This window comes from Apteryx rowi, unplaced genomic scaffold (assembly GCF_003343035.1).
Source record: "Apteryx rowi isolate R43461 unplaced genomic scaffold, aptRow1 scaffold_17, whole genome shotgun sequence".
Taxonomy (NCBI): Eukaryota; Metazoa; Chordata; class Aves; order Apterygiformes; family Apterygidae; genus Apteryx; species Apteryx rowi.
The window spans coordinates 3,699,273-3,713,406 of NW_020447974.1; the positions used below are offsets into that span (position 1 = coordinate 3,699,273).

General features: G+C 43.4%; 1 protein-coding gene across 1 annotated transcript in view; it reads right to left on the bottom strand.

The window, feature by feature from the left end:
* The window catches only part of HDGFL3 (HDGF like 3), a 45,591-nt gene extending 40,369 nt beyond the window's left edge, over nucleotides 1–5,222 (bottom strand). Inside the window, exon 1 of the mRNA XM_026060485.1 lies at nucleotides 5,187–5,222. Coding sequence (XP_025916270.1) covers nucleotides 5,187–5,207 — 21 coding nt within the window. The 5' untranslated portion in view covers nucleotides 5,208–5,222. The remainder of the gene's footprint in view (nucleotides 1–5,186) is intronic.
* Nucleotides 5,223–14,134: the final 8,912 nt, after the last annotated feature.

Below are 14,134 nucleotides of genomic sequence, written 5' to 3' on the forward strand. Positions count from 1 at the left end.
GCTGCGGGCTCCCGCCAGAGCCGCACCCGGCTTCTCCCCGCCAGCGCCGCAGCTCAGACGCCGTGAAAATCGCACCCGCGTCCGCCTTCCCGCGCCAGGAAGGCCCGGGCCTGGGATGCGCCTAAGTGCCGGGCGAGGGCCTGCCCGCAGAGCACGCCCGGGCCCGGGCCTCGCCAYACGCGCCGTTTTTAACAGCGCCGCTGCGGAGGGAAGCGCCGCGCAGTCACAGACCYGAAACCCAGGCACTGCTGTTTGTACCTTGCAGTTGGTACCAGCTAAATTGCAGCGTTCAGAAATCGCTAGTTACTGGTATTTATTGTGCTGTAACGTCTGGAGGAGCAAACGAGGGGAGCACTGGCAATCCGGGTCGTGAGCGGGGATGTTCAGGCAATGTTTTCCCCCAGGTTTGGTTAAGACGGCAGCAGCGGTTCCCCCAGCCCGGGACTCGCTCCCGCGGACCTGAGCCAGCCGCTTTGGGTACGCGCAGGCGGTGCTGGCTGGGCACCCTGGGGCAGCTGGGGGCTGCAGGCRGTGGGTCACGTCGGGGAGGAACGGGTGGCCCTAGGGAGCGTTACTGCTGTAGGGGCAGCTGATAGYGGAGAGACCAAAACGCCTCTTCGAGCACCTGCACTGGGGCTGGGGCAGGGCCAGGACTGGGGCTGCTGGTGGTGCCAACAGCCGTGGTGGTGGCACCCAAACGTAGCCCTTGGGAGCACCTGCGGAGATCATCCTTGGGACATCCACTCATAAAATAGGGTATGGATTTCTGCCTTCTCTGCAAGGGGAAGCATTGCTGTACGGTCATTAGATCAGCTATCGATAGCAGAGTAACTATGGGAAAAAAAAAAACACCTATCCATGAGCTGAATAAAAATTTAGATGATTAGCCCACACCGTGCACAACGTGGTTATGCGCTCCTGAGCTACCTAGATCAGTGCTGGTGCCACCAGTCGCCCAGCCACCTCTGCTACAGACAGGTGGCAACCACCTCACTTTCACTTTCACATCAGATGGGGTTTAGCATCCTTTTAAATTTATACCTCATTTCAGTTTAAATTCCCTTCAGAAAATTTTAATACAAAATCTCTGACTGTAGGGGCTGCGGTCTCTGATTTGAATCTGTCCAGGATAATTTTATTTGTTGTTTATTACCTCCCATACCTCTATTACCTCTCCAAACCAGTCTTATCTCCACAATACTTAGCAGAGAGGAGGGGCTTTTCTCTTGTTTACAGTGTTTGCTTTCCATTTACAGGTATTAATGCAGCTCTCTAGTAGCATACTTGGTGACCTTAAATCAGAAAGGAGGAGGATGTATTCCCATTTCTCCTCAAAGGAAACTCTACAGTTTATATACACATACATACAACCATGTATTGCTAATGTCACAACAGCAAAATTCAAACTGACTAGATCCTAAACTAAAACATCTCCTCAAAACATCCACATTTTTGCCAGTGTCCCAGCACTGGTGTCTGTGGAGAATGCAGTGAACAAATAAGGTTTCTAGTCTTTAGTGGAGATAGTCACTTATTAGAGCTCCAGAGGAAACTCATCCCATGGACACAATGCAAGGATGCAGCTCTCTTTTTCTCTTGTGTGTAGGCTGCAATGGGTAAATGAGCTGCCAACTTAAGAATTCTGCTCATCTTTGCCCAGATCTTGAGAGTTTAAGACACAGTTTAAGAGTTTGAGAGTTTAAGGCAACTCTTAAACACACTTTGTGAACRGTTCCTCCAACAAGCCATAGTTAAGGTCCTGGAAAAGGATGGGAAGCAGCAAATTTTCCTGCTGATAAATGAAAAAGGAAATAAAATACTCCACACATATTAACAACACAGAAAACCACCTTAGCACAAACAGCTTCTTAGTGTGCTTAATGCTGTCAGCCACCCATACCAGCGTACAAAACCTGAGACCTTCTGCTTAAAGGCAGTTCTGCTGTCACATATATTCTATTTCCTTCTCTTATGCTATTACTAAGAGGATTTAACTACCTCTTACACACAGAGAAAATGGGAAAGAGGAGTGAAGAGTGTTTCTCCCAAACAGTTCAGGAGCAGTTTCAGATCATAAGTGTGGTGGTGGTGGAGGGCTTGCTAACACATCAGGCCAGGTCCTAAGACTACAGAAGTCACAGCTGGGCCCGCTTCAGGCGTAGACAAAGCAACAACCTGTGCCGAGGCAGCAAACCCATGTCCGTGAGCGAGGGAGACCCACAGCAGCGATGGAGCATGGCTTTCCCAGCTACCATCCACCTACGCTCCCCAAAGCAATACCACCAGCTTCTCCCTCATTTCTCCTCCCATCAGTCAGAGGTGTTGTATTTTCTAGGCAGGGCGGTATAGATGAGTACTAGCAGGGGTCAGGAGTCAAGGCAGAAGCCCAACAGGACCATGCGGAGAGGTGGCAGGGCCTGGAGCGCGGTCAGTGACGAAGCTGTGAGTCACACTGGACAGATGGTGTCTGAGGTAACTGTTCTGAAGCCACCAGCACACTACTGCATTTTGCTTTCCCAAGAATTCTCAGGAAATAGTATTCTTAAGCTACTGAGAAGCTTTAGGCCAGTGCTGATTATTCTCCCTCCCCCCCTTAATATGAGCAGAAAATATAGCAGCATACCTGGTTGAAAATTTTCATAGCAAAAGAATTCAATTGATTCAACAGAGTGTGGCTCAATCCTTAAGAAAAGAGCATGTGGGCATAAAAAGCCTAATTTTAAAAGCACCTTCCAAAGTCATGAATTAAATTTTAAACATACAGAAGTTTTGCATGAAATATTCCATGATCACATTTTTGCACACACAAGTTGGACATTTGTATGTGGACTGTCTTGTCTGTGGACCCTGTTCATGCTGCTATCTTGCACTTGCTATTTTGTGAGATGTTCCTATATTCCATATATACAAGTCACACAAATTATTACATTTGCCTCCAAAATTCTGCCCCTGGCCTTCTTATAATTTTTGCCCTCCCCACTTAAATTCCTTCTGAGATCAAGCCATACACATGCCACAGCACAACCACTTGAATAATCAACCTTGCAGTAAGATACCAAAAAAATTAGTAATTTTTTTAATGTATCTATCTGTAGCTGATATAATTGTCTTTCCTTCTGCATTTCCTTTTCCTGTACAGAAAAATGTGTCAGAGATGATTAGGATGATTCGTATTTTGCTTATGTCCACAATAAGTTAGTGCTTGTCTGTTAAATATTTTAATAGGAAATTGTTCTGAGTCACAACTGAGCCATTCCCCTGTGCAAGACATGTCTGAGAGCACTGTCTGCAATTACAGAACTACCTCACGTCAGGCAGAAAGAGTCCATGATGTTATATGTCCACCCCAACGTGCACAGAAAGGCACTTACCATGCCCATCAGGATATTCTTAATTAGTGGAGATAAGAAGCTCACCAGGGAATCTCAAACCTTCTCTGTAATAAGCTTAGGAGGGAGAAGGGTGTGTGTGTGTATCATAGCTGGAGCAAGTTATATATACTCGGTTTCATGAATCTTCTTATGTTATACACTAGAGCAATCTCCTAATCATATTAAATTAGACAATCTTTAAGGTGATTGCTTTACATGTTGCAGAGGTGTGAGTGCATATCCTAGAGGCAGAAAAGATTGTAGCACTTCAGTTAAAATTAACTTCCTGTGCGGTTGGGAGCTTTCCTTTATTAGCTGGGAAGATTTGTATGGGATGGAAACGGTATTAGCGACTATGCACTGCTATCAGCAGTTTCACCTAACGCTATGCATCCTAGGTACCACAGCCAAAAGATGCCTATAGTTAATGCCGCTTAACAATTTCCAGTTCATACCTTTGTTTTCAGTTGCTTATATATTTGTCAAATTTTAACCATTAGAATTTAAATTTTCCATGATGACTGTGTGCCTAAAAATTAAATCTTCCTTAGAAATAAAGAGGTTCCAGTCATTTCTGAGAATGAGAGTAGAAGAAATAAGTGTAAAACTATTAAACTGACAGGTGCCTTTCATTATCCTTTGAAAATCCATGTAAACGTAGCCAAGTTGCAAGAGTCTGAAAAGCATTCATACACAGGCAATAGAGGTTTGATAAACAAGTCTCAGATGTTCTGTCTGGACTAAACATGCTCTAGGCTAAGGTGAATTTGATTCAGCTCATGACTAGAGATTACTGGGAAGCAATGCTCACGAGGGGAAGAAACGGCTGTTTCCCCACTAGCATCCAGACAGTATAGCAGAGGCAAGGGGCCAGACCTGCACGCAGAGAGAGAGCAGGGAAAAGCTGGAAGGGAGCTAAAGGCTGGGAAGGACATGAGGAAAGCAGAAAGGGATTAGGAGACAGAGGAAAAGGCAGCCACAAGTGTAAGAACACAAAGTCTTGAGACTATCTTACAATACATCAAGGAAACCCGCACGTTATCTAATAGAATTCACTGGCTAAATACATCTCAATCTCTGATGGTGACTTCTCCATACAAAACCTAATGGTCCACCACTATGCTGCCAGATAACATGGGCTCAAATCAAAGCCTGGACAATGCGTTCAAAGGTATCAGTCTTCTCTAGGACCTATTAGAGTCTCTAAGTAATGACCAGCCTGAGCTTTGCTGTGGGGGAAGAAAAACAAACCCAGAAAAAGATTATTAAAGATTGTATCACAAGCCTCCCAAGAAGAGAGCAGCATTAAAGTTGCACCAGCAACCTTAACCCAAGTATTTCCCAACTTTTGGCTACTTGACTTTGCAGCTTCACTCTTTGAATTTGCTCTTTTGGCCTGTAAGAGACTTTAGAAGCCATTTGTTGAGGAACACACATCAAAATTTAGTACTTTCCACTACCATGCACTAATTATCTGTCATCTTGTAGGACAGGAGTTGCACAGTCTTCATTCACTTTGTTGTTCCCGTTCTTTTAACTGTTTGGTAGAGACATTGTTCATTACAATAAAACTAATGACTTCTCATCTGCATTTGATATACTAATCTATAAAATGCCTCTTAAAATGACCAGGTGACAAACTCATCTCTAAAGTTATAAAGCCATAATRCCTAGGATAGAAAACCTGCAACAGACATTTCTTTTCTGGAGAAATATTTAAAATGTGTCACCTAAAGCCTCAGAAATTTATTGGGTGAGAAATATGTTGAGAGTTGACAGGCACAATAAATTTAGTGCCAGATTCATGACACTTACCCCATCATAGTTTCCCCTCATAAATACTGGGGAAAAGGTTTTCTCTCACATGCCCTCTGGTACATTCATCAAAGTGCCTTTTGGAATGTGACTTAGTGAATAATTACATCCCGACATGGACAGCAGAACATATTTATTTAAGGAGCTTTGTAACTTCACTTTTATGTCATCTGAATGACAGCGCCAGAAGCTGGGAAACAAAGAAATAATGTGATTAGCATGCAGAGATTGTGACTGTTTTGTACCATAAAACTCTGAGGAACAGTGGTTTGATGTTTGATTTCACCTATTGATCTAGAATTCACAACTCCAGAACCCACGTTCTGAATCTCATCTGTCATGACACAGAGTGGTGCTTAGGTGCTATTGCAGTAAAAATACTGAATTAATAATAATCAATAATCCAGTCAGGTGTTTCTTCCTGGATACCGTGCTATCAGCATGAATTTAACAGAATCTGAACGGAACTACCAGAATGTCATCCTGACTCTGCTGAAGTCAGCAGAAAAACTCTCAGCACTTTTCCCATGATGTCACCTCTCAAACTTTCTCCACACCCTCATTCTCTATTCCCATGGTCAACATCACCAACCTGTCCATGACTCAAATCTATAAAATGGGTCTTATCCACAGCTCCCTCCTCTCTTACCAAGGCCATGTCCAAATCTTGTGATCCTTCTTTTTCCATTTTAAAGAGCAACTTTTTTCTTTTTTTGGTGCAGGCACTTTTCTCTGAGGGTCACTGCTACATATTCTTTCCTAGCTTCCCCATCCTCACATCCTCTTTCTCCTGTCCATGCGAGGCAATGCCTTGGAGTCCATGGCAGTTCTCTATAATCACTTTGCCGTGCTCAGGAGTCACTCAGAGAAGGCTCCTTCCAGCCATATCTGTGTTTTACATAGCAGCTTCACTGGACTGAGCATCCTGCTGCTTCCTTCTCGCCTTCCCTGCCTTATCCCCCCGACTCCTGGAGACAGCAGTGCTCAGAGAGGCGTGGGGTAAGGATGGGGACGGTACTGGGGTGGAGGGGATGGAGAATAGTCCTCGGGGCTGTGTGATTGTGGTGAGCTGAGGTTGAAGAGCACGATGGGTGCCGGGGTGGCAATGGGCATGGATGGGAGGGGTGGTGGGGAGGGATGAGACTCAACCTGAGGAGCTGCAGGGGAAGAAAGCCACCACGGGCCAGGCAGAGAMTGTGGCAGGTGATTTTCTCTCCCTCTCTGATTACCAAAGGAGAAGGAGGAGGAGCGGGGCTGCAGGGGCTGTGGGTACGTAGCCCATGCCGCCGCTCCTGTCCTTTCCAGGGAGTGAGTGGAGGCCAGGAGAGACCAAAGCCACTGAGCCCACTGCCATGCATGGTCTGAACCACTGCCGCCTGCCTGCAAGGTGGTCTTGCTGGGCTGCTCCGACARATCCGGAGACCACCCCACGCAATGCAAGWACTTGGTCCAGCTGGCTTCCATGAGAACTTCTCAAAAAGCACATTTCTTCACACATTCCTCATACCCACTGCCTCCAGATCATGTTTCTGGCAATGGCCTGTGAGGCTGCCCCTTCCTACTTACATCTTGTCATATGGCAGCCACATGTCGAATTTTTCTCCATCAGCCGTGTCAGACCTAATATCCTACTCACCTATTTGTCTCTCAGAGATATGCTGCCTACACTCCCTGCTCGTGACATCTCCTTCATATGCTGCTTCTCAGGAATCACAACCTCATTATCTTTTGGATTCCTTTTCCAAAACTGCATCCTCCCCCTGGACACAAAGGACAGCTGATTAGGTATTCCACCTCCCTAAAGAGAGAGGGTTAGCCCAGGAATGTAGACTCCGGAAAAAAAGTGGTATATAGGGTGAGAACAAAAGGTCACAGATAGGTTGTGGGGGAGGAGAGGAAGTTAGTGTGCTCAATAATAATTAAAATTATAACTCATAATTAATGCAACTTTGCCCGGCCTTTCACTGATCCCTTTGCTGTATAATGTATCCCTTTCCCCATCGTGTGGCTTTGTTTTCCTTCACATTGCACTCTTCAAAGCAGGCATGGTTTTCTTTTTCCAAGTTTGGAAAGTTATATGTTTATAAATAATAAATAGAATAACAATAAATCAGGACTACTGCACTTACGAGCAAAGAGCCAATATGCACTAGGTCTCTTAGAAGTCAAAGGGCCTGTTATCTGCCACTGTTTATGCCAATTTATTTACTCTGGATAAAATGAAGTTGCTCCTGATTCATATCACTGAGAAACTCAGTTGCTAAAATGTAAAATCTTGGTAAGTTACAAAGATGATAGAAATATTTCTAAATAATAAATACATATCCTAACAGATTTACAGAAAAATTATTATAAACAGGAAATGCAGATATTTCTAGAGAAGTGACAACATTACTCTTTAATTAGAATGTAATCACCTGGTAAGGAAATGGCTTGCTTTTGGCCACTTCCTTATTTTCTTCTTTAGCTTTCAGTTACAATTACGTGGATGCTATTTTATAAAGCATAAATACTAGTTCAAACCTTCCCGGAGTTGTTCAGAGAACTACAGTGTTTCAGAATAAACAGAAAAATGATACCCATCTTCACTGCGTAGCAGCAAGGGGCTTAGTATACTGCTGGAAGACACGCATAAAATATTTAGGCTGGTTAGTATTAGGAAAGTCAAAGAGAATATTATGAGATGAAGCATCCAAACAGAATTGGCAATGATAGTCTTATAATGGACAGGTATTTATAGGCTGTCTTTCCCGTTGGACTMGATGCTCCTGTCTTACCCAGGCAAACCTCCCACTGAAACTTTGGAAGGGTATGTTGCCTACCCAGACATGAGCAGGGGCTTGGGGACTGAATGTGCTACCAGATCTTCTGTCCATTCACCTAATACTTGTATTAATTGGTTGCATTGCATCCTCCCTCTGCACCTCCATGGGGTCGGAGAGCTTTCAGCCTTGGGCAGGCGCTGGCCCGGTGAAGATAAGTCAGTCTGCTGGTGCCAGCATCCCATGCTGCCTGCAGAGGAGAGGAAGTTCCAACACTGCCACCTGCTTTTGGTCCTCTGGTGATCACCAGTGAACCGCTGGGTGACGGATCACACCACAGCAGTAGCAAGGCAAGAAACGGTGCCTCTGTTTAGACACCGCAGACCTCCCGTCAAACTGTGCCGCCCTGCAAGCCTCGAYTGGAGCAGAGAGCCAGGGCTGGTCTAGCTCTGCACCTACGTGCCATTTTGGACCCTGACAACAGGGGAAAATCCACTTTCCTTACATGTATGTGAAGGCCAAGTCTCAGGCAGCAACTGCACATTCTGCCTGCACATGGAATTGAAACAGGCTGTGAGCTGCCTCCTCGTGCATTGCCCTCCTCTGCCCACCACCAGCCTCCCAGGACACTTTTTACTTTGCCCTGGGAACTCAGGGACCTGCGTGGAGACATCACATCCACCAGAGCAGAGCAGGACTCAAATCAATACAAACCACTGACCTGGATAATAGTGATGTCCACATAACCTAACGTTAACATGGTTAACAAGGGATATGAACATGCATGATTCAGGCCRGTAACACAAACCAGGAAGAGCAGGCTATTCTGTCGTTGAAAACAGGAGCTGCTTTACCTCTAGGACTGGCCAGTATACAGACTTGGTGCAATTTTTTTGTTTTTGTTTCAACAATAGGAYTCTAAATGAACAGGTGAAAAACAATTCCGTTTTGTTTTCATTTCCCAAAGTTAATAAAGTGACAAAGAATATACAGATTAAAGTAAGGAATTCGCTTCTCAGCAAATGTGTAGTTTACAATAATTGTAATTCAATAATTGGCTTCGTAACAAAGGTCAATGGACCAAACGCTCTTGGTGCAGCTTCGCTGACACCAATACAGGGAATAATTTGGCTCTGTGTACCCAGTCCTTTATGGCACAAAGCAATGAAAGGAAATACATTCATGCAAGTCTGCTGAGTGTGTAACTCCATTAATTTTGACTGCCCACTTGCGAGACCAGCAAGATGCCGTAACTGAGTTCTCCAGACAGAATTTTAGTCTTATAAACACTATTTACAGACTATTAATGAAAAACTGGAAGATTAAATGTTACTTAAACTGTATACACATATCATGTAAAACTGTATCAGTGAAGCATAGGCATACAAAGCAGATGTAAAATTTGAGACATCAGGAATATGTTACATACCCATTCCTTTATTTCATTGAATTACGAACTCATTCTCTCTCTCGCACATGCACACACACACACAYGATAATGAACCTACTGGTTCTTACTGATCCTGGGAATCCTTGAAGGGCCGGGCGGAGGTCCAAATAGCTGTCTCATCAGTAGATCACTCTGCCATATGTTTGCCTTTTCTACGCTAACATTTGCCAGGAAATTTATCATCGTCAATGCAGCACCATCATGTGAYATGATAATAAAAATGTTTATGTGCAGTCGCTCATAGCAGTTTGCAGAGAGGGAAGTATTAGTAGAAGCAGGTATATTGCTGCACCCTCTCTTTTAACTACCTCAGTTTTTTGGCCACAGCTTAGATGCTCTCAGTGTCTTTCCTCTGCCAGCAACCCCTCCAGTTTGCATTAAGGACAAACGTTCCATTTCTTTCTTGCCTTTTTAGGGAAGTCCCCCTACAAGCTCCTTTATTTGGTAGAAAAAGTGATTTGTAAAGCACCAAGAGCTTGTGCTTTAAGCCCTAAAAAACGAAGGCTTTGAGCACCTRAACACTTGTCTCCAGGCTTGGGGAATGCAATCTGCTGCTAGGATTTCAGGGGCCGCTGCCCCCAACGCAGCGTGCTCGGCTCCGGCTCTGCCACAAAACAGGCAGTAGTGCCGGGAGCTGCTGTTACAGTAACGGGCAGAAGCCAAACTAGCACCTATCTAGGTGTTACTACTACAATTGATGGGAATCTGGGTTATGTTGGGTTGCTCCAACGGCCCAGAGCTTTACTGTTACTGTCTATCCCTATACTGACTGAATCACACTACTGCCCCACATAAACCTCAAAAATAAATGACTGGATAAAATGAATGGAGCGGTAGAGACATCTCCATATGACAAATCCCATCGAGGCAAACTAAAGTTCTTACTTGAAGAGACAGAAGGCGTTATTTCTCGACACTGTGTCACCATATTATCCGAATGCGCCTGTGCAATGTCAATAAGCTGAATCTCTACTGCATTCAGTGGAGTCTTCCCTTTTTGGGCTAAAAGCTCTGTTGGGGGTGAATTTGCTTTAAAAATGTTAATGTATTTAAGGTTGGTTAGTCTCAGGGCTGGGCTTTTGTTTGTTGGTTAGTYTGATTTCTTCATCTAGAAGAAGGTTTCAATATGGTGACAAAATTGTGGTTTCACTTCTAATCTGTAGAATCTACAGAAATCACAGAACTGCGTTCTATGTTATTGCACACGTGTATGCACTTTTGACACATGGCTCTTGCTATTTAGCTAGACAGCTTTTTTTCTAAGTTTTGGTGGGTTTTGCTCTAGAAGACAGGGAGGCCCATTTGGGGGCTCCTGTACTATTTAAAAGGATCCCACTGGGCTGCTTCAGTGTAAAAGTAAAAACAGATGACACTATGAGGAAAGGGCTTCTCACTTGCTTGCCAAAACCTCTACAATTCTAAAATGCATCTATACATTTTTTCTTATTCACTTTAGTGATTGCTTATAACTTAAAAATGCTTTTAACCTGGCCTCTAAAGCAGACTTTCCAAAAACTCTTGCTCTCCATTGTACTTCTAATCCTCTTATTTCTCAGTGTGAAAGGAAACTAACCTTGCCATTCTCTAAAATTAGCCTGTTTGCAGAAATGCATGTACTGTAACTCCTGTTTTCCCTACCTGTCATACAGTTTTAGCATTGTAAAAATACTAATAACAACCAGGTATTTTAAAACATTTGATAGGCCAGACTTTCCTTTCAGCTGTTATCTCAGTTATTTCATCAGGGTTGAGCACAGTAATGTAAATAAACTTTTGCTCAGTGTTTGATTCTCTATGAAATAATGGAGTCAGTTTGCAGCTTTGTACTGACKATCCCAAAAGCTGGCCATATATTTCTTTATGAACATTGCTTGTATGGCCAATTTCTATTGCAAACTGTACAAATTATTTTCAGTTTGGATCACTAGACCTTTTAGAATGTTTCTTAGGACGACACGGAAGCAAAGCGCTCAGAATGCCTTATTCATATACCTTTTTCTCGTTCTACATTAAAATGACCACCAGAGAGCCTAAGTAATATAAAATGTCAATGCAGACTGTCGTRATCCCTGGGACGAGCAATACAAAGCTAAGTGTGTGCACAGTGCTTGGAAATGTTACAGTGGAGTGCAYAGACGAATCGGAAACCTTCTCTTTGCTCTGCACATCTTTGCTCGCTCTCCACCTAGCGCCRTGGAGCCTGTATCTGGGACAAACGTTTGTTGCAGAAACTTGAAACATCCAGGTTATGAAAAAAGCCTGCATCTGGAAAAACTGATGGGCAATGCAGGTCCAATATGATAGCAAAGGTTATCATGATGCTAATTTCATTTATAATCAATAGTAAACAATGTAAAATATATTTGATTTGTTTGGGCACATGAGGGAAACTGATCTGTATAAATGTGGCTGCGTATTTTAAGTAATCTAAGGTTATATATTCTATTTACCACAGAAAAATGGTGCTGTTATTGTAGGCAAAAAAAAAAAAAAAAAAAATTGACTCTTTAGAAAGGAGGTTTCTGAGATGGATCCTCTGCCTCTTAAATATCGTTGAAATGGGTAGGTCAATGGTAACTGGTGGGCTTTTTGTGTAAGACAAAGGTTGTAAAACAGTTTCTCCCCCCCCCCAAAAAAAAAAAAAAAAGTCAAAGGCCAAACAGCCTAGAAATTCCAAAGGTAYGTCTAGGATTGGTGTGAGAAGAGGTTTGTCTACGGGAAGGAAACATATTCAAATAAGAAGAGGCAAAACATGGAAAAGAGACAGCTTCAAATAAGAAGCAGCAGAACATGAAAACTCACAGAAAAGGAATTTTGAACAAGCAGTTACATATAGAGGCTGGGCTTTTGGGTGCGGTGCTGGGTGAAAGAGCTTTAGGCCAAGATTATCCGATTTCTTTAATCAAAAAATCTGGGACTATGGGACTCTGTATATTCCTTCAAGCAAAGAAGTGTATGAACTCAACTAGTCCATGAGTGTTCAGCACTAACTGTTTGGGTTGACAGGAGCTGGAATATTTCTGTATGAAAATTAACTGAAAGAAACATTAGCAGACAGAACCATAAAATACTACAAAACAAGGACTTCTAAATTAGGCTTGAGCACAAACCAAAAGGTTTGACAAATTCTTCCAAGAAAAATGTGAAGTTCACTAGGAAGGTTTAGTTTAAAAGTTAACATCCCAACCCCTCCAAGAAGTTTGTCAGACTGTCAATCGCACTGAAAACTTCTCTACCAGCCCTTGTGCACTTGGCCACCAGCTACACTCTGCTTAGAGTAACACAGGGAAAGCTGCTGTTATAAAAGGATAGAGAGGCTGTGTTAAGAAGTCATCTACTATACATGCATATTATGTAGCTGGTGGAGATACCCTGAGCACAATCAAAAACTCGAAGTCAGTAGGAATCTTTCCATCGACTAATGAACTTTGCATGAGGACCCTTTTATAGCATAATTTAGTCCAATATTGATTGTACTGTTTGTAACTGCGTACCATGCTAGACCACCAGACTGACCAGCTGATCGGCTTCAAAGAATTCAGATGCCTCCAGACATATGGACTTTAGTGTGCTGGCTTATCATGGATTTGGGGAGAAAATAACAACACATTCGTATGAACTGCAGTTTTTGTGAGAACTATTCTTTTATTTTTGAGCTTGAATTCTATTGTCAGGAGACAAACCTGGGACTCTTTAGGATTATGCCTGGTGGACCCTAAATGAATCTCAGGAGCTTTGGAGGTTGCAGCCACTGCTGCTGCCCAGAGCAGAACTTCTTTCCTTTTCAGAAAGGGGGAGCAGTTTGAAAACTGATGTTCCTGACAGCTACCCCAATCTGCAGCCTAATGGGAAAAGCCATTGGGTCAAATCCTGCTTTAAATGTATATAGCCTGCCCTGAGATGAGAAACTGGCAGTGTACCGCTTGCTATACCAGTGCACCCAAAAGCACTGCAAATATTAGTAAAAGAAAATATCAATCAGGAAGCTTCTGCAAGACAGACTGGCACAGGGATGGTGGCTGCAACATTTTGCTGGTCATTAATTGATGCAGTTAATGGTTCTGAAGCTGCCTAGCACACGTTGGTGCTCCTGCCTTGGTGTACTTGCCAGATGAACTTATTCAGCAGGACTTTCTTATCCCTGCTAAACTTGCCCTTAGGATCACCTGCATTAGCCAAACATGCATCTCCTGCATGCCTGTTGGGCAAAGCCGTGGTCATGCTGCTGTGACAGTGCTGGATCCRACCACTTTTGGCCAGAGGCAATCCAAAAGTGTTGTCACTGCTCTACTCATGTGCGGATCCAAGTTAGGTTGTGTATTTYCTTTCAAGAGAGCCATTGAGCTCTCACAGAAATGCCAGAGAGAAAGGCCACATGAAGACCATCTCTGCTGCCATTCCTGTAGCCCTTCTTCAGCCTCTGACCTTTCTCACCAGGAGAATCTTCCAAGCTCTGTTCTGATTGTTAACAGAAATCTGTATTTTCTTGAAGTACTGAACAACTTCCAGCAGAGGTCTCTGCCTACCAAAAATTAAAGTTTGGCTGCACTGCTTATGCACAGCAGGGATCAAAAATCCTTATAAATCATTGTTATGCTTTGTCCCTTGATGGGATTAAAAAACAAAAATCAAGATTTTATGAATGTGAGTGCCTATCTTAAAATCATCATCTGTTTTACAGAGTGATAATGCCCATGTATTACATACACAGAGATTCTCAAGAAAGGTTTCCTTAT